Below are 18296 nucleotides of genomic sequence, written 5' to 3'. Positions count from 1 at the left end.
TCTCCTCATTCCTCCCTCTTTTTCTCTCTCCCTCTCATTCCTCTCTCTTCTCTCTCCTCTCTCCCTCTCTGTTCTCTGCTCTCTCCTCCCTCTCCTCTCTTCTTTCTCTCTTCCTCTTTCTCTCCTCTTTCTCCCTCTCATTCCTCTCTGTTCTCTTCCTTCTCTCCCTCTCTCTCTTTCTCTGTCTCTCTATCTCTCTCTGTCTCTCTCTCCCTCTCTGTCTCTGTCTCTCTCTCCCTCCCTCCCTCCCTCCTTCTCCCTCTCTCCCCCCCTCTCCCCTTGCGCCCAGCCTGGCTCCCTGCGGCCGGTGTGGAGGTGCGGGGGGCGGAGCCGGACCTGCGGCAGGGGTGCGGGTGCGGGCGCGGGGCGGAGCCTGCGGGGCTGCGGCGGCGGCGGCGGCGGCGGCGGCGGGTGAGTGAGTCCCTCCCTCCCTCCCTCCCCCGTCCCTCCCCCTCCCTGCGCCCTCCTCCTCCTCGGCCCCTGCCCCATCCCGGGGGGCGGCCCTGGGAGGGTCGGTGCCAGGCGCGCGCGGCCCCGGCCGGGCAGTGGGAGCCAGCCGGGCTGCCCCGGGGCGGGACACGTGGTCCTGGGAAGTGGGGTCCCCCAAAACACTTGGGGTGCGGGTGCTCGCCCACCGAGGGGTGCCGGGGCGTGGAGTTGCCCCTCTGCCATCCCTGGGGATCCGCATTCTGGCGCCTCTGGAAGTCCAGGGCGTTAGGACTCGCTCTCCCCTGCAGCGCTTTGGGACCCCAAAATCTTCTACCCCCCCAAAAAAAAATTCCCCATCCTTTCTGCAGCCGGGAGAGGCATCGGAGGACTTCACCTCCCAGCAGCCCTTGCAGCCCCGCTCATAGGAAACCTCAGTGGCTCGGTGCAAGGCATGCCGGGAATTGTAGTCCCGAGACGCACACCGGGCGCCGGGGGTTCCGGAGGTGGGAGGGGGTGGTGGGTCCTCTCGGGGGGTCACCTGGGGTCGAGCAGTTCCCCCACTTTGAGATGCGGGGTTCAAGCTGAGCTTTTTTCTGGCGGCCACAGCCGCAGACCCTGCAGCATCCTTCATCTCTTATCACCTGGAGCCTGCCGGACCAGTCCCCCCCCAATCCGCCTGCTGGTCCGCCCTAGAGCACCCCCATGGGCTACCGGCCGCCGCCGCCTGGGCTGCCATCCAGGACCCGGCGGGGGTAAGCGCAGGTGAGTTGCTCACAGTCCAGGGGTCCTGGGGTTCTGGGCTTTTAGCCTCCTGCTGCAGCAGCCCCCTCCCCCCATCACCTGCCTGGTGGATCCCACTTTCCAGCACCCCTCCCCCGACTCCAGGGCTGGCTCCAAACGCTGTGGCCAATCATGCCCTGCCCATGCCCCCTGCCCCTGGCCTCTTCCACAGCTCTGCCACCCCCCAGTCTCCCCCCAAGCAATGTCTCTGTCAGCTTTTGTCCATCTGTCATCTCTCTCTGTCCCTTGCCCCCTGACTCGCTGCCTTTTATCTCCACACCCTACTCGGTCTTGGGGGGCTCCTCTCTGTCCACACTGCGGCCTGGCCCTGGCCGAGGTCCCTGCACCACCACCATCACCCCCCAGCGTGCCCACGAATGACACCAGCGACTCATTATGGCTGCCCGGCTGGCAGCACCGGGTCGGGGCGTCCTTTGCGGCTTCTCTGCTCATCCTGGTCTCTCTTCCGACACATCACTGTCCCCCCTCACCCCCAGATTCTCCCTGTGACCTCCCAGCCCCTCCCCTCTCCTCTTCCTCCTACCTGGCCCCCTCGAGGTGCATCTGTGTATCCTGCACCTCCGGGTCCCCTCCCACCTGCCTCCTCCCCTTTCCTGCCTTCACCCCAACCCTCCTCCAGGCTTCCTGCCAGCCCAGCCCTGCCTCCCTCTCCTTCTCCCACACCCCCATTCTCAGAGTTGCCCCCCCATCCCAGCCTCTTGGTCCTTCCAGTCACTTCCACCAGCTTTTTCTTTTCAAGCCCGGTGCCCGGTTTGAAAGTGACTGCCTGTCTGTTGTTTTGGGTGCCTCAAATCAGGCTGTGCCCCCAGGAAGTTGGGGGACCACATGGAATTCAGGCCCCCCCCACTGGATCCAGAGCAGACTGGTTGTCACTGAGGCCCATGAGCACTTGTGGAATGAATAAAAGAACCAGCTCGCCCCTGTAGGGTCTGCCTGGCCCAATTCCACCCATCAAGCACCCCTAATTTGTGTCTCCTGCCTGCCCCCTTTTAATGGTGTATCCCGATGGGCCCCCCCTCCACTGATCTTCCTTCTCGGTCTGTCCCTGCTCTGACCCCCACCGGGTCATTTTCAGGACCATCTTGGTGGCCCAAATCATCGCCTCTTCTCGCTGCACCCCCAGATTCAGCCTCCCATGCGTTCACCCCCACTTGCCCTGTTCTTGTCCATTTGTCCGTCTGCTCTGGCCTCTGTCTCCCTTCTCAACCCGTGTCCCACACTCCACCACGCAGGCCGCCAGCATGTCCGGGGACTATGAAGATGACCTGTGCCGGCGGGCACTCATCCTCGTCTCCAAGCTCTGTGCACGGGTTCGAGACGCTGACACCAATGACAGGTGCCAGGAGTTCGAAAATATGAGAATCCGAGGCTATCCCCAGGGCCCTGATGCAGGTCAGCACTTCACTTCTCTCTGCCATTCCCCTGGGACCCCTGACCTCTGGGGGTTGGCCCCCAGGGCTGCTGTGGAGTCAGTCCTTCTGCTACCCCAGTAGCTTCTGCACAAGGTCTCGGGTGGAGTCGGCCCATCTGCACTCTCTCTGGGTGGATTTGGGCTCCTCTGTGCCTCAGTTTCCCCATCCAGGGAATGAGGATAATGAAGTACCCTGGGCCAACTGAGAGACTCCAGTGAGTGACATTTTTGTTTGTTGGCTTGTTTTGGGGCCACATCCGGCGGCACTCAGGGGTTCCTTCTGGCTCTGCACTCAGATATCGCTTCTGGCAGGCTCATGGGACCCTGTGGGATGCTGGGGATCGAACCCAGGTTGGCTGCATTTACTGGTCCCATTACAGTGTGATATATAGTGGGGGACAGAGCGATAGTACAGTGGGGAGGGCATTTGCCTTGCACGCGGCCAACCTGAGTTTGATCCCCGGCATCCCATAGGGTCCCCTGAGCCAGCCAGGAGTGACCTAAGCACAGAGCTAAGAGTCAGCCCTGAGTATCACTGGGTGTGGCCCCCCCAAAAAAACAAACAAAAAATGTTTTTAAAAGGATTAATCAAAACAAAAATGCAGCGAGTATTTGGGGGCTCAGTGGGGAGGCTGTACTCCCTGACCACTTACCTCTGACCCCTGACCTCCGACACTTGACTATGACCCCAGACATCTCCGTGAGCCTGCTGTCAGTGATCGTCACCTTCTGCGGAATCGTCCTGCTGGGCGTCTCCCTCTTCGTGTCTTGGAAGCTCTGCTGGGTGCCATGGCGCGACAAAGGGGGCTCAGCCGTCGGCGGGCCCCTGAGAAAGGACCTAGGCCCAGGCATGGGGCTGGCGGGCCTGGTGGGTGGTGGCGGGCACCACCTGGGGGGCCACCCCCTGCTGGGCCCCCACCATCATGTACACCCCGCACATCACCCGCCTTTTGCCGAGCTGCTGGAGCCAGGTGGCCTGGGGGGCTCGGAGCCCCCTGAGCCCTCCTATCTGGACATGGACTCATATCCTGAGGCTGCTGCGGCCACTGCCGTGGTCGGGGTAAAACCCAGCCAGACATCCCCGGAGCTGCCCTCAGAGACGGGTGGAGGCTCGGGGGTGCTCCTGCTGCCCCCCAGTAGCGGGAGCCTGCCCAGTGCCCAGTCCCATCAGCATGTCACCAGCCTGGCACCTCCCACCAGGTGAGCGGGGTTTGGGGGTGGCCGGGCTGCGCTGGGGTAGTCCCCACTCTGAACTTTGCCCCTTTTTCTCTCTCCTTTCCATCTGGGCTCTCCGCACTGATGCTCCTAAGTCCTGAGTCTGGAAGATTGTGGTTCACTGGGCGACTGGGGACCCCAAAATCATGGGTCCAGAGAGAGGAGGGGGCTGGTGGCAGGATTATAAGGCTCACAAGATGCAGGAAAGTGAAGCCTTGAGCACCGCACCCCTGAGACATGGGCAGTGCACCCCTCTTTTGCCAGGATGTGGGGGGGCTTGTTGAGGTGCTCAGAACACCCACATGCTCAGAACACACACAGCATGGGAGGTCACTGTGAGGGGAGTGGGATCTCCCCCAGACCAGCAAGGAAAGGATGAGTTGGGGAAGAAAGAGGTCAGGATGAGCTGAGGTACCCCAAGCGGGAAGAGCCCCTGAGAATAAGAAGGGCCCCCAGTGTATTGGAATAGGGGAGGTCTGGCTTGAGAGTTTGGGAAGCCACAAGGAGGCTGAGTGGGGGGAATGGGGTATGCAGAGAACTCCCCTCAGGGGGGCCACACGGGGCTGGGGGCAACCAAGCATCTAGACAGGATAGGATGAGTCTATGCTGGGGCTTAAATGAGGAGGGGGCGGGGAATGGGGTCCTCCAGATGAATGGGTGATGGGGTGTCACCTATAGGAAGAGGGGTACATGAGAGGGAGACCCTGAGTTTATCAGGGTCTGGGGGAGAAGCTGGGGTCAGTACTATGTGTCTCTGGGCAAAGTTAGGTGTGGGGGGGAGCCTGATTCCCAGCTCCCAGAGGCTCATGGGAGTGGTAGTTCTTAGCCAGGGCCTGAGGCCTCATGGGAAATGTAGTTGGGGGGGTCTTGGAAGACTTTCCAGAAGCTGACAATGGTCTTAGCCCCACTTCCCCCGTTATACAGATGGAGAAAATGACTCAGAATATAGATGCACTGCCCGAAGTCACTCAGGGAGCAGGGTGGGGTGCTGAGGAGGGTCCCCTACACCCTGACTGCTCTATCACTAGGGGTCCTTCCCAGAGCTGCCCCCTCTCCCCTGTATATGAGGGTCCTTGCAGGAATAGATAGGGGCAAGCAAAAATTTGAGGATGGGAAGTTGGGGAGAGCCAGAGCGAGAGAGTTGCAGGGGGTTGCAAAGGTGAGTCCGCTTCTGGGGGAGTGATCTGCAGGTTTCGGGGTTCAGGGTGGAAGGGGTGGGTTTTTAAGGAGGGACTTGGTGGCCAGTGAATCAGGGGCTGAACCCACTGGGCTCAGAAGGGTCAGCCTGTGGAAACTGAGGGGTTCAGTAAGGTGTGTGTGAGAGAGAAGGGGAGAAGAAGCAGAGCTGGCGGAGGCTTCCAGAATATTCCAGACCTGTGAGGAGGAGGAAGTTCAGAAAGAAAGGGGGGGGGGAACTGGGGTTCAATCCCCGGCCTCCCATAGGTCCCCCTGAGCCTGCCAGGAGTGATTCCTGAGCACAGAGGCAGGAGGGGAGGTTGAGGCTGGGGCAGTATACAGGGTCAGAGTGGGACAGAGGGTGGATGGGGTCTGGCTGCATTTTGGGGGTGTGAGGGGAGACTGGGCTGGACTGGAGCTAATCTAGGAGGGACCCCAGAGAAGGGGCCGCACCCCAAGAGTCACGGCTGGGGGAGGCGATCGGGCAGCTCAGGGGTCCTGAGCAGGCCCTGCTCACCATCCTCTTGGTGCCCGCAGGTACCCGGCCCTGCCCAGGCCCCTCACCCAGCAGACCCTCACGTCCCAGTCGGACTCGGGCCCCGACGAGCGGCCGCCTGTGCTGCCCGCGCCCGTGGCGGTGCCGGTGGGCGAGGAGAAGGCCAAGCTCATCGGGCAGATCCAGCCCGAGCTGTACCAGGGCACCGGCCGGCGGCCCGGGGAGGGCGCGGGGGCGCCTTGCGGCCGCATCAGCTTCGCCCTGCGGTACCTCTACGGCTCCGACCAGCTGGTGGTCCGCGTCCTGCAGGCGCTCGACCTGCCGGCCAAGGACTCCAACGGCTTCTCGGACCCCTACGTCAAGATCTACCTGCTGCCCGACCGCAAGAAGAAGTTCCAGACCAAGGTGTGCATCTCTCGGCCGAGGGAGGAGGTTGGGCTGGGATCCTGGGTCCCAGGGAGGAGGCTGGAAAGGGACCCAGGGTCGGAGGGAGGAGGCTGGGACAGGAATCTGGGCCTGAGGGAGGAGGCTGGATTGGGGATCCAAGGTCTGATGGAGGAGGCTGGGAGGGGACCCAGGATTTAAGGGAGGAGGCTGGGAGGGGGCAGAGAGATAGATGGAGGTAAGGCGTTTGCCTTGCATGCAGAAGGACGGTGGTTCAAATCCCGGCATCGCATATGGTCCCCCAAGTCTGCCAGGAGCGATTTCTGAGTGTAGAGCCAGGAGTGGCCCCTGAGCGCTGCCGGGTGTGACCCCAAAACGAAGGAAGGAAGGAAGGAAGGAAGGAAGGAAGGAAGGAAGGAAGGAAGGAAGGAAGGAAGGAAGGAAGGAAGGAAGGAAGGAAGGAAGGAAGGGGCGGCTGATCCGGGATTCTGGGGTCAGAGGGAGGAGGCTGGGATGGGACCCAAGGTCTGCAGGAGGAGGCTATGACAAATCCTGGGTCCGAGGGAGGAGGCTGGAAGGGGACCCAAGGTCTGAGGGAGGAGGCTAGGCCAGGATCCTGGGTTCAAGGGAGGCTGGAATGGGACCCAAGGACCAAGGAAGGAGGCTGGGATGGGACCCAAGGTCTGAGGGAGGAGGCTGTGACAAATCCTGGGTCCGAGGGAAGAGGCTGGAAGGGGACCCAAGGTCTGAGGGAGGAGGCCGGGATGTGACCCTGAGTCTGAGATGCTGAGCTGGGGTCAAGGGAGGATCCCTGAGTCCAAGAGAGGAGGCTCGGGCCTTGGGCCAGAGGGAGGTGAATCGAGAGTCTGAGGATACCAGCAAACAGAATCTAAGCTTTAACTTAAATCTGATTGTCCTTTCAGTCACGTGGTCGCAGAGGTTTTAGGGTCACTCATGGCCGCCATTGTGCCCGATCCCCCCTGCTGTCCTGCTTCACCTCTGATGGACCTCATCCTCCCCTGCCCCCAAAGGGCCTGGAATTGGGGGCCAGGGCTGGGGAGACAGGGTGTCAATGACCTCACTTGCCCACCCAGGTGCACCGAAAGACCCTGAACCCCGTGTTTAATGAGACCTTCCAGTTCCCGGTGCCCCTGGCCGAACTGGCCCAGAGGAAGCTGCACTTCAGCGTCTACGACTTCGACCGCTTCTCCCGGCACGACCTCATCGGCCAGGTGGTGCTGGACAACCTCCTGGAGCTGGCCGAGCAGCCCCCAGACCGCCCCCTCTGGAGGGACATCATAGAAGGCGGCTCGGTCAGTAGCTCGGGGACCCCCCTCACTGCACCCAGAAATGGGGCTCACTGGGAAATCCCTCAAAGGAAAGGGGAGTACACAGGAGCGAAGCTCACCTCGGCCTGTCCGGGGCTCCAGTTGGTCACCCCACCCCAACTTTTGCCGCTGCTCCACAACCCCAATCCTGACTCCTCCATATTTTGGGGGTTTGGGCCACACCTGGTGTTAAAGGTTACTCCTAACTCTGTTTTTAGGAATCACTCCTGGCAGGCTTGGGGGACCTTAGAGGACACCAGGGATCTAACCTGGGTTAGCCATGTGCAAGGCAAACGCCCGCCCTGCTCTGCTATTGCTCTGTCCCCAACTCCTCTTTTCTGATCTTTCTGCCCAGTCTCAGCCCCTGCACCCTCAACCCAACCTGCTCCGAGCTGAAAACTCCAATCAAATCATCCCATTCTGTACCCCATCATTCTAGCCAATGCCCCTCCCACCATAGTCACAGTGGATCCCCAGTAACCTGACCCTTCTCAACGCACCCTGCATCCAGATGGGGACGGCATCTCCTATTTTAGGGGGGTTTTCGGTCATACCTGGCAGCGCTCAGGGGTTACTCCTGGCTCTATGCTCAGAAATCGCTCCTGGCAGGCTCGGGGGACCATATGGGATGCCGGGATTCGAACCACTGTCCTTCTGCATGCAAGGCAAACGCCTTACCTCCATGCTATCTCTCCGACCCCTGGGATGACACCCCTTAACTCTTATTCTCATTTCTTTCCCCACCCACTGGACTCTTCTCCCAAGCTCTTAACCCTACCCACCCATTTAGAGATCCTTGTTGACCATCTTGATCCCCCCAAGCCTCCCCAAGCCTCAGTAGGATCAAATGCCTTTCTGTAGGGCTCACAATTTTCTTCCTGTCTCCTGGCCTCAGTCTCCCCATCTGCACATTATAATACTACTGGATGCCCTGGCCTCCTAAGTCCCCTTTGCTGAAGTGCCCCCAGCTCCTGGCCTTCTCAAACCCCCAAACTCAGCGTCCCAGATTGAGGAGCCTAATCCCGACTGCCCCTGCCCCTCTGTGTGTCCAGAACCTTCCTAGCACCCCAGCTGTTGCTCTTTCATTCACTCCTCACCAGCTTCTGCCCCCCACTTCTGGACTCTATGCCCCCTACTCTCCGGTCCATGCCACCTCTCTGGTTTATCTGGTGTCGTGATACTTTAGAACTCGGGGTTCACGCTTCCGAACTGGGTCTCTCAATGGAGGGACTTTGTTTTTCACTGAGTCCCCCCTCTGCAGGATTAGCAGACATTTGTGGGCATCACAGATGGACCCCACCCCAGCCAGACTGGGAAGGGGTGGTGGGAGGCACAGAGAGGAGGCAAGGTACCCCTGAACCCCACTCCCTATCGACAGGAAAAGGCAGACCTTGGAGAACTCAACTTCTCGCTCTGCTACCTGCCCACTGCGGGGCGCCTCACCGTCACTATCATCAAGGCGTCCAACCTCAAAGCGATGGACCTCACCGGCTTCTCAGGTGTGGGGGCAGTCTGAGGGAGGAGGACTGGCCTGACTGAGGGCGGAGGGGCTGGGCCTCCCAGGAGTGCTGAGACTGAGGCCCTGACTTGGCCTGGGCTTGGCCTGGACATTTCTGAGCTCTGAGCTCCGGGGAGCCAGGGTCTGAGGCCAGGACTCCTGGCACTGGGGGAGGCCGGGGAGAAGACTGGGGATCCCCACCCTCAACCTGAGCTCACCTTGGCCCCCCAGACCCCTACGTGAAGGCCTCTCTGATTAGCGAGGGGCGGCGCCTCAAGAAGCGGAAAACCTCCATCAAGAAGAACACGCTGAACCCCACGTACAACGAGGCGCTGGTGTTCGACGTGGCCCCGGAGAGCGTGGAGAACGTGGGGCTGAGCATCGCAGTGGTCGACTACGACTGGTGAGGGGACGTGGCTAGGGTGTGTGGCTTGCTTGACAGAAGGCGTGGTGTGGGCATGGCTAGGACACAGCGGGCCAGGCATTGGTCAGAGGGTGACGTGTGGGCGGGCCTAGGACGTAGCAGGCAGGATAGGCATTGGTCGGAGCGTGGTGTGGGCGGGAAGGGGCGTGGCAGTGCAACCATGGGGCGTGGTATGGGCGTGTCTAGGATCCAGCAGGTCAGGCATTGGTCGGAGTGCGGTGTGGGCGTGGCTAGGATACAGCAGGACAACCATTGGTCAGAATGTGATGTGGGCGGGCCAGGGGCGTGGCACGGGCGTGTCTAGGATCCAGCAGGCCAGGCATTGGACAGAGTGGTGTAAGCGGGCCAGAGGCGTGGCAGGACTGGCATGGGGGCGTGGCGTGGGCGTGTCCAGGATGAAGCAGGCCTGTCATTGGCCAGAGTGTGGTGTGGGTGTGTCTGGGCACAGGGTGGTGGGGAAAGCTTTGACAGGGCAGGGCGGGTCACCTGTGCAGCCTCCTCCCTTGGGGCTCACGGCTGGTACCCCTGACCCCCAGCATCGGGCACAATGAGGTGATCGGTGTGTGCCGCGTGGGCCCCGAAGCCGCAGACCCCCACGGCCGCGAGCACTGGGCCGAGATGCTGGCCAACCCCCGCAAGCCCGTGGAGCACTGGCATCAGCTGGTGGAGGTGAGTGCCAGTCACATGCCCACCTGTCATTCCCACGGCGCTCCCCCTCTTTCCTGGGGGGCTGAACCACAGGGCCCAGGTTCGAATCCCAACTGTCCCGATTCCCACTGACTGAGCCCAAGGCTCTCACCCTCTCTGGGCTTGGGTCTCCCATGCTGGGAAGCAGGCCTGTTTGAGGGTCTCCAACGTCTGTTTGTTTTGGGGCCACACCTGGCCATGTCCAGGACTTATTCCTGCCTCTGTGCTCAAGGATGATTCCTGGAGGTTCTATCTAGACCCAGCCAGTGTTTTTATTCATGAGGCTGAGGCTGAAAGAATCGAACTGGAGTGAAAAGATGGAGCTGAAAGAGGTCAGAGGTTGAAGCACTTGCTTTGCACGCAGCCACCCCGAGTTCAATCACCGGGCCTTCATCTAGTCCCCCCTGAGCACTGTCAGGAGTGATCCCTGAGTCAGTCTGGAGTAAGCCCTGAGCACAACCCAAATCATACCAAAAAAAAAAAAAAAAGGATGAAGCAGAGCAAAAAAGAGGAAATAGGCAGTGACAAAATTTAACTAGGCGACCATCAGCAATTTATTAAGAAATAAGAAAATAGGGCCCGGAGGGATAGCACAGCGGTGTTTGCCTTGCAAGCAGCTGATCCAGGACCAAAGATGGTTGGTTCGAATCCCGGTGTCCCATATGGTCCCCCGTGCCTGCCAGGAGCTATTTCTGAGCAGACAGCCAGGAGTGACCCCTGAGCACCGCCGGGTGTGGCCCAAAAACCAAAAAACAAAAAAAAGAAATAAGAAAATAGGGATAGGAGCAATAACATAATGAGTAGGGCATTTGCCTTACACATAATTGATTTGGATTTGATCCTCAGCATCCCATATGGTCCCCTGAACACTACTCAGGGGAGCATCAGTGGGAAATGTCACAGGATAACACCCACTGTGGGGTTTTTCTCTTGGAGGGTCCCTAAATGGCCTTCAAGGAGCTCTGGGGCCACTTCTGACAATGTGTGACCAACTGAGCCCCCAAATGCAAGCGCCCACGACGTGACATTGCTGTGAACCTGAGGTGCCCAGGTTCACTTATACTGTCTATGGAGGAGCCTAAGGACCTCAGGGGCTACACCCAACAGTGCTCAGGGAACCAGACAGTGTGGATGATCGCATCAGGATTTTCTGCAGGAAAGAGCAGACATATGGGGTCAATGAATCCCCATTCTGTCTCTTCAGCTCCTGTAGTTATTTTTCCGTTTGATTCCGATTTTGGTCCTGTGAGGTGTGGTCTCCAAAGTTAGGAATGTCTGAGAGTTTTGAAAAAGACTGGGTGGGAGCTTCCCTTTCGTTTGGGGGATCTGAGAGGGCTTCCAAGGGGAGGGGACATGTGAACAGAAAGGAGAAGGAGGTTCAGGGGTAGATTAGGAGGAGAAGGTTACAGAAAGGGGTCATTGGGCTCCCCCAGGCAGGAAGGGGTCAGGGAAGATCAGGGGGGTCTATGGATGCCCCAAGAAGCTGCTTGACAATATTTCAGAATCAAAAATTAGTTGAGGGGCTGGAGATATAGCATGGAGGCAGAGCATTTGTCTTGCATGCAGGACGGTGGTTCGAATCCAAGCATCCCATATGGTCCCCCAAGCTTGCCAGGAGTGATTTTTGAGTGTAGAGCCAGGAGGAACCCCTGAGCGCTGCTGGGTGTGACCCAAAAATCAACAACAACAGCAACAACAAAAAAAAATCATTTGAAATGGGGCCAGAGTGATAGCACAGTGGGGGGAAAATTTGCCTCACATGCGAATGACCTAGGTTTGATTCCTGGCATCCCATATGGTCCCCTGGCCTGCTGAGTACAGAACCAGGAGGAACTCCTGGGCACTGCTGCCAGATGTGGCCCAAAAACCAGAAATAAAAATTATTTAAGAAAAGTGTTCTGGACCAAGAAAAATTTCTCGAGAGAAAATTTTTGTTTTGGGGCCACTCCTGGTTGTGCTCAGGGATTACTCCTGGCTCTGCACTCAGGATCACTCACACTGAGTATGGGAGACCATCTGGGATGCTAGAGATGGAACCCACAGGAAACGACATAGAATCCACATCCCCTATGCACTGGGTTAGCTCACAGGCCCCCTCCAAGGAAATTGGGGGGGGGTGTTCTTGTTTTTATTTATTTATTTATTTTGTTTTGGGGGCCACACCCAGCAGCGCTCAGGGGTTACTTCTGGCTATGTGGTCAGAAATCACTCCACAGAGAGATAGCATAGTGGCGATTGCCTTGCAAGCAGCCGATCCAGGACCAAAGGAAATTGGTTCAAATCCCGGTGTCCCATATGGTCCCCCGTGCCTGCCAGGAGCTATTTCTGAGCAGACAGCCAGGAGTAACCCCCGAGCACCGCCGGGTATGGCCCAAAAACCAAAAAAAAAAAAAAAAAAGAAATCACTCCTGGCTTGGGGGACCATATGGAACACCCGGGGATTTTCCTAGGTCAATGTATACAAGGCAGATGCCCTACCGCTGCACCACCACTCCAGCCCGTTTTTAGTTATTTTTTATTGTTTTGTTTTTGAGCCACACCCAGAAATGCTCAGGCTTTATTCCTGGCTCTGTACTCATTAAACACTCCTGCCAGTGTTCAGGGGACCATATGGGATGCCGGAGACTGAACTCAGATTGGCCGTGTGCATGGCAAGCACCCTCCTGGCCGTGTACTATCACTCTGGCCACCAGAGAAATTTTGGAAGCAGACCTTCCCATTGAAACCAGGAAGAGATTTCAAAACTCTTCGTGCTGGCTTTGCCTTTATGAAAACCAAGGCAAGTAGCCAGAAGGAATTCTGTTCTGGGTCAAAAAAGAAAACACTTCAAGTTATGAAGCTGGAGTGATAGATAGCACAGCACTAGGGCATTTGCTTTGCACACTGCTGACCCGGAATGGACCTGGGTTCGATCCCTGGCATCCCATAGGGTCCTGAGCCTGCCAGGAGTGATTTCTGAGCTCAGAGACAGGAGGAACCCCTGAGAGCCGTCGGGTGTGGCCTAAAACCAAAAACGAAAACACTTCAAGTTAATGTCATTTTAATACATTTACTCTTGAATTTCTTTAAGACAATCTTTTAATTATTTTCTCATTCTGGAAACTATTGAACTGTAGAAAGTGCACAGAATCAAGACCTCTTTTCCCCTTGTCTTGAGTCATCAGGGAATAAGCTTTGATGAAATGTGGGATGCTTTATCTGCTGTCATCTGGGTGACCCGAAACATATTGCATCCCAAAGGGCTGATCATTCTAAGGTTGGGATCCTCCTTCCAGGTGGGGACTCCCGTGTCTCACTGGTCTGTCCTGTTTTGAGTGTCTCTTCCCAGGCTCCAGGGAGGAATCAAAGTTACTGAACACCAAGCCCAGATTTGAGCTCTGCAGGGTCTGAAGTGACAAATACAGCCGGGAGGGCGCTTGCCTGGCATGCGTCTCACCCAGGGTCAATCCCCGGCACCCTATATGGTCCCTGAGTCCCACCAGGAGGGATCCCTGAGTGCAGAGCCAGGAGTCAGCCCCGAGTGGCACCAGGTGTGGCCTCCAAACCAAACCAAACAGATCTGAGCTCTGTGGAGGTTGTTGGGCTGAGTGGTACCTGGCAGCCATGGCTGCTTTGGACTCTCCTGTCCTGGGCAGTGCTGCAGTTGGCACCCCATAACGGCCAGTCTCGCAAACAAACCTCGTTCATAGCCATGAGGGGTGCAGGCCTCAGTGGATGAGCCTTTGTCTCTGTCTCCTCGGCCGCTGAGTGTTCTGGGTTTTTTTTCCTTCAGGAAAAAACTTTGTCCAGCTTCACTAAAGGAAGCAAAGGATTGTCGGAGAAGGAGAACTCAGAGTGATGGTAAGGGCTTCCAGGCAAGGCCTCTGGTGTGAGGGAGGAGGCCATGGAGCCAGACCCTTGAGTCTGAGGGAGGAGGCATGAAGCAGGACCCCTGGGTCTGAGGGAGGAGGCATGGATCTGCCCCCCTGATCCCTGCTAGTCCCGGTATTTTTTCTGCTGATGCCCCTCCCTGCCCACCCTGCAGGTCTGGCCTAGGTCGGGACCACCCCGACCTCCCAGGACCCCCTTTCCTGCGCAGACAGTGAATTCATCTCGAAGCCATAGCCTCGCCGCGTGGTGCGGCCGCCCCGGCCCATGTCCTTCCGCCGGCAGGCGGACCCAGCTCCCCATTTCAGGGTGGGGGGCACCTGGTGTCCATACGTCTGTCCACCCATCAGGGCGAGGGGCTGTGCATGTCTGGGGGGCTCCTGGCCCCAACCCCCGTGTCTCTGTCCTTGGTGTTTGTCCAACACGTCGTGTTCGAGCCTTGTTCTCATTCCCGCTGTGAGTGTGGCCGGCCCGAGTCTCCGGGACCCCCAGAGACTCCCTCAATGTCTCCCCCTCTGTCCACCGCACCCGCGTCTGCTCTCGATGCCGGAATAAACATGCACCATGGGTCCCACCGCGCCGGGGACATCTGTCCTCTCTAGAGACGGGAGGTGGGACCTGGCTTTGGGCTGGGGACAGTGGAAAGATTTTTAGGGCTCAATAGGCCTCAGCATTTGCATGTCACACTGGCTAAGGCCATTATGGCTATGAGTCACCAAAGGCGCCTCCACTGGGAACCACAGCTAGATGCAAAAGCCTCCAGGAGGCAAGTTTGAGCATAGAGCAGGCTTCAGGCATGGCTGGATGCAGGTGTCTGCAGCCATCTCGCTGCGCTTTCTCCCAGGCAGTGGAGAAGTTGGCTGGCCTACAGGGCCTGGGATTTCATAATCTCTCTCAACAAAGGCAGGCATGTGGCTCCAAATCATATCGGGAAGCTCTGAGGTGAAAGCGAGTTGCCTCCTGTCAGCATCTTTCCCAGACACACCGCAAGGGGGGACTCTCAACTGCCCACCAGTGACGAGTCCAAGGTGGACCCAGCTTTGGACATGAATGGACCACGCGGCCTCTTCTCGAGAGCACAGGAAACATGGCTGAGGCCTCACCTTCTGGGTTCCTACATCGCCTCCTCAGAAGTGCTCTTCCTTTTCCAGCTGTGTGGGGACATCTGCAGCCATCTTGAGGAACAAAGCAGAAGCATCGGTCATTTTGGGGTTTCTTCATGGGGTGCACTGTTGTCCCATTAGGGAGTGCAGAGAGGGAAATGAGTATTGGGCAGGGAATTCGTTTTTTCTTCTCTCCCCTTCCTCTCCGTCCCTCTCTCTCACCTCTCACTCCTCCAAACACCATAAAGCTCCTCAGTCGTTGGGGCTAGAGTGATAGGACGGGGATTACAACATTCACCTTGCATGCGGCTCACCCCTGTTCCATTCCCGGCACCCCAGAGGGTCTCCCAGAGCATTGCCAGAAGTGCTTCCTGAGCACAGAGCCAGGAGTCATCCCTGAGCACCACTGTGGCCCCCAAACCCATTATTCCCCTAAATAAAAAATTTTTGAGGACCAGAGTGATGGTCCCGCAGGGAGCACACTTGCCTTGCACACAGCCAACCCGGGTTTGATCCTTGGCATGCCCCAAGGGGCCCTGAGCACAGAGCCAGGAGTCATCCCTGAGCACTGCAGAGTGCTCTCCTTGCTTAGAGCCTAGGCAGCCCTTGATAACACATGGCCATGAGCAGGAACCCTCCTCCCCATTCTGATTCTTTGTGCCAACCCCGACCTCTACAGGCTGCTCCAAGCCCAATGTACCATCAGGAATAATGACATCATGACTGGGCCCTGGGCCTCAGATTCAGGAGAGAACTGCCCCCCTTGTTACTCGGGAGACAGCACCAGTGGCCTCTGTCCTGCGTGGGAATCTCTGCAGTGTCCCTGTGGAAAGGCAACCTCGGCCTCCCATTTGCCCTCTGCACCTGTGCCTCCCTCACGCCTCCCTCGGCGTTTTTCTCTCTTTTCTGTCATTCTCTGAAGATGCCACTCACTCAGATGCCAGCATCTCCCTCTCTGCATCCACAGAGCACTTGCAAAGCTGACAGCAAGAGGCCGGTTCCGAGGCAACAATTGGGAGTGATGTTGGGCGTGGAGGGACCCCACCGATCCTTGGGACTTGATTCCATCTCTAACCCATTCAAGGACATCCATGGAGAGACAGTTGTTGGATGGTCACGCTCCACAGTTCTCCAGGGCAAGCCACTAGCTGTATCCTTTGGGCAGGATTTTTTTTAGGGGGTGCCACTCTGCACCTGCAGAGGGAGAGATTATCTGTTCTGCGGGTGAACTTGGAATTCAGTCTTGTGAAAAACTCTTTGGCGACCTCTGGAACTTGGGGCTGAGATGCAACGCGCTTTCTACCTCTGTCCCCGACACTGAGACCGAAAAGAAGACGCGATTGTGTTTGGTCCCTGCAACCGTTGGAATGAATGAAAGTTTGAAAGAGAAGAAGCACCGAAGGCTCAGGTCACAGCATGAGCGTTGGGTGCTGTGAATCGTTAATATTAATTAATGACAAATGCCTAATAAGCAGGTAGGAGCGTATATCTGTGTATTGGTCACTTAAATATTGGCCGACCTAATATTATACAGGTGTCAGTTCCCCAGAAGGGAATGAGATATTTCTATGCAGGAGAAGGAAAAGTAAGATGAATTTTTTGGAGTCACCAGTTGGCTTTTCAAAGGCGTAAAGTCAGTGGCAATGGTCCCCACATGTCTTTGGATGTGGGGGACTACCATAAATCCTGAAGATCCTCCATTCTGTCAACACAAACCCCCATCTTTTTTTTTCTTCAAATAATGCCATAGCCCCAGATTCAGGGGGAGGGTGGGGTGTAGGCTTGTTGACCCATCTTTTGGGGGCACCATCACGGCCACCTGGAACACACAGCTGACCCATTTCTAAGAAGACGAGACCCACATTCGCGACTCACTTGAGCAATTCCCAGGCCAGTTTTGCCTCCCTCCACCCCCGTGAGAAATCCAACTTCTGTGTTTGTGATCGCCCCCTGTTGGGGACTCTGGAAATAACGCGAATGTCTCCCAAGTGAAACTGTCTGGTCATACAATGAAATGCATTCAGCAATAAAAAAGAATTAGCTGCTGAAACGTGTGGGGTTGTGGAAAACCTAAAATTAAAAATAATTTAAGTATGTTGGGGTTAAAATATATTAGACAGAGAAAGGTTAAGAACTGAACACATGGATCGGAGAGATAGCATGGAGGTAAGGTGTTTGCCTTGCATGCAGAAGGACAGTGGTTCGAATCTCCGGCATCCCATACAGTCCCCTTAGCCTGCCAGGAGTGATTTCTGAGCGTACAGACAGGAGTAATCCCTGAGCGCCACTGGGTGTGGACCCTGCAAAAGAAAAGAACTGGAGCAGTGGCCCAGGCAGTAGGGTGTTTGCCTTGTACTCAGTCTACCCTGGATGGATCCGAATTTGATCCCCAGCGTCCCATATGGTTCCCCGAGCCTGCCAGGAGCAATTTCTTTTTTTTTTTTTTTTTTTTTTTTTTTTTTGGTTTTTGGGCCACACCTGGCGGTGCTCAGGGGTTCCTTCTGGCTGTCTGCTCAGAAATAGCTCCTGGCAGGCACGGGGGACCATATGGGACACCAGGATTCAAACCAACCACCTTTGGTCCTGGATCGGCTGCTTGCAAGGCAAACACCGCTGTGCTATCTCTCCGGGCCCCAGGAGCAATTTCTGAGCACAGCCAGGTGTGGCCCCTCAAAAACACAGAACTGCACACATCAAGAATCAGATTGGGGGGGCCGGAGCGGTGGCGCTAGAGGTAAGGTGTCTGCCTTGCCAGCGCTAGCCTAGGATGGACCGAGGCTCGATCCCCCAGCGTCCCATATGGTCCCCCAAGACAGAAGTTCTGAGCGCATAGCCAGGAGTGACCCTGAGCTACCGGGTGTGGCCCAAAAACCAAAAAAAAAAAAAAGAGAGAGAGAGAGAGAGAATCAGATTGGGAACCCCTGAGCGCTGCCTGGTGTGACCCAAAAACAAAACAAAAGAATTAGATTGGGGTTACTTAGGACTTTGGGAAGATAGATGAGAGGTTGACTGACAACTGACACTGAGGTGCTCTCTGGGAAGGAAATGTTTGTGGGTGCTGGATACACGCAGCCTACATCTGTTACACTCACTGAGCTTCAATTTGGTGCATTGTGGCCCGGAGCCATAGTACAGTGGGAAAGTCCTCTGCCTTGCATGTGCTGACCTGGGTTCAACCTCCAAAACCCCAGATGGACCTCATTCAAGAACCAAAAAATATCCCTCTACTCAGCAATCAGTCCTGGCTGGGATAGGAACCATACCTGGGGTTCTGGGAAGTGGACTCATGGGCCTTGCTGTTCTCTTTCTCTTTCTCTTTCTATTGCCCCATATTGAAAGGTTTGAGGGTTTAGGGGGGCTCACACCCAGCAATCAGTGCTCAGGATTTACTCCTGGCTCTACACTTAGAGATCACTCTGGGAGGACTGGGGGGATTATCTGGGGTGTTGGGGACTGAACCTGGGTCAGCCAGGCGCA

General features: G+C 56.9%; 1 protein-coding gene across 1 annotated transcript; it reads left to right on the top strand.

Annotated features, from left to right (window-relative positions):
- The first annotated feature begins 1019 nt into the window (after positions 1–1019).
- SYT3 (synaptotagmin 3) lies at positions 1020–15296 on the top strand. The gene is made up of 10 exons (XM_049787024.1): positions 1020–1191; positions 2463–2622; positions 3334–3841; positions 5570–5933; positions 7007–7225; positions 8619–8739; positions 8970–9141; positions 9699–9831; positions 13622–13689; positions 13874–15296. Exons 2-9 carry the CDS (start codon positions 2472–2474, stop codon positions 13685–13687), a joined length of 1734 nt encoding a protein of 577 aa, XP_049642981.1. The 5' UTR covers positions 1020–1191; positions 2463–2471; the 3' UTR covers positions 13688–13689; positions 13874–15296.
- Positions 15297–18296: the final 3000 nt, after the last annotated feature.

Source organism: Suncus etruscus, chromosome 14 (assembly GCF_024139225.1).
Source record: "Suncus etruscus isolate mSunEtr1 chromosome 14, mSunEtr1.pri.cur, whole genome shotgun sequence".
NCBI lineage: Eukaryota > Metazoa > Chordata > Mammalia > Eulipotyphla > Soricidae > Suncus > Suncus etruscus.
Note: the sequence above shows the minus strand (reverse complement) of the source record. Positions and strands in the feature narration are given on the sequence as shown.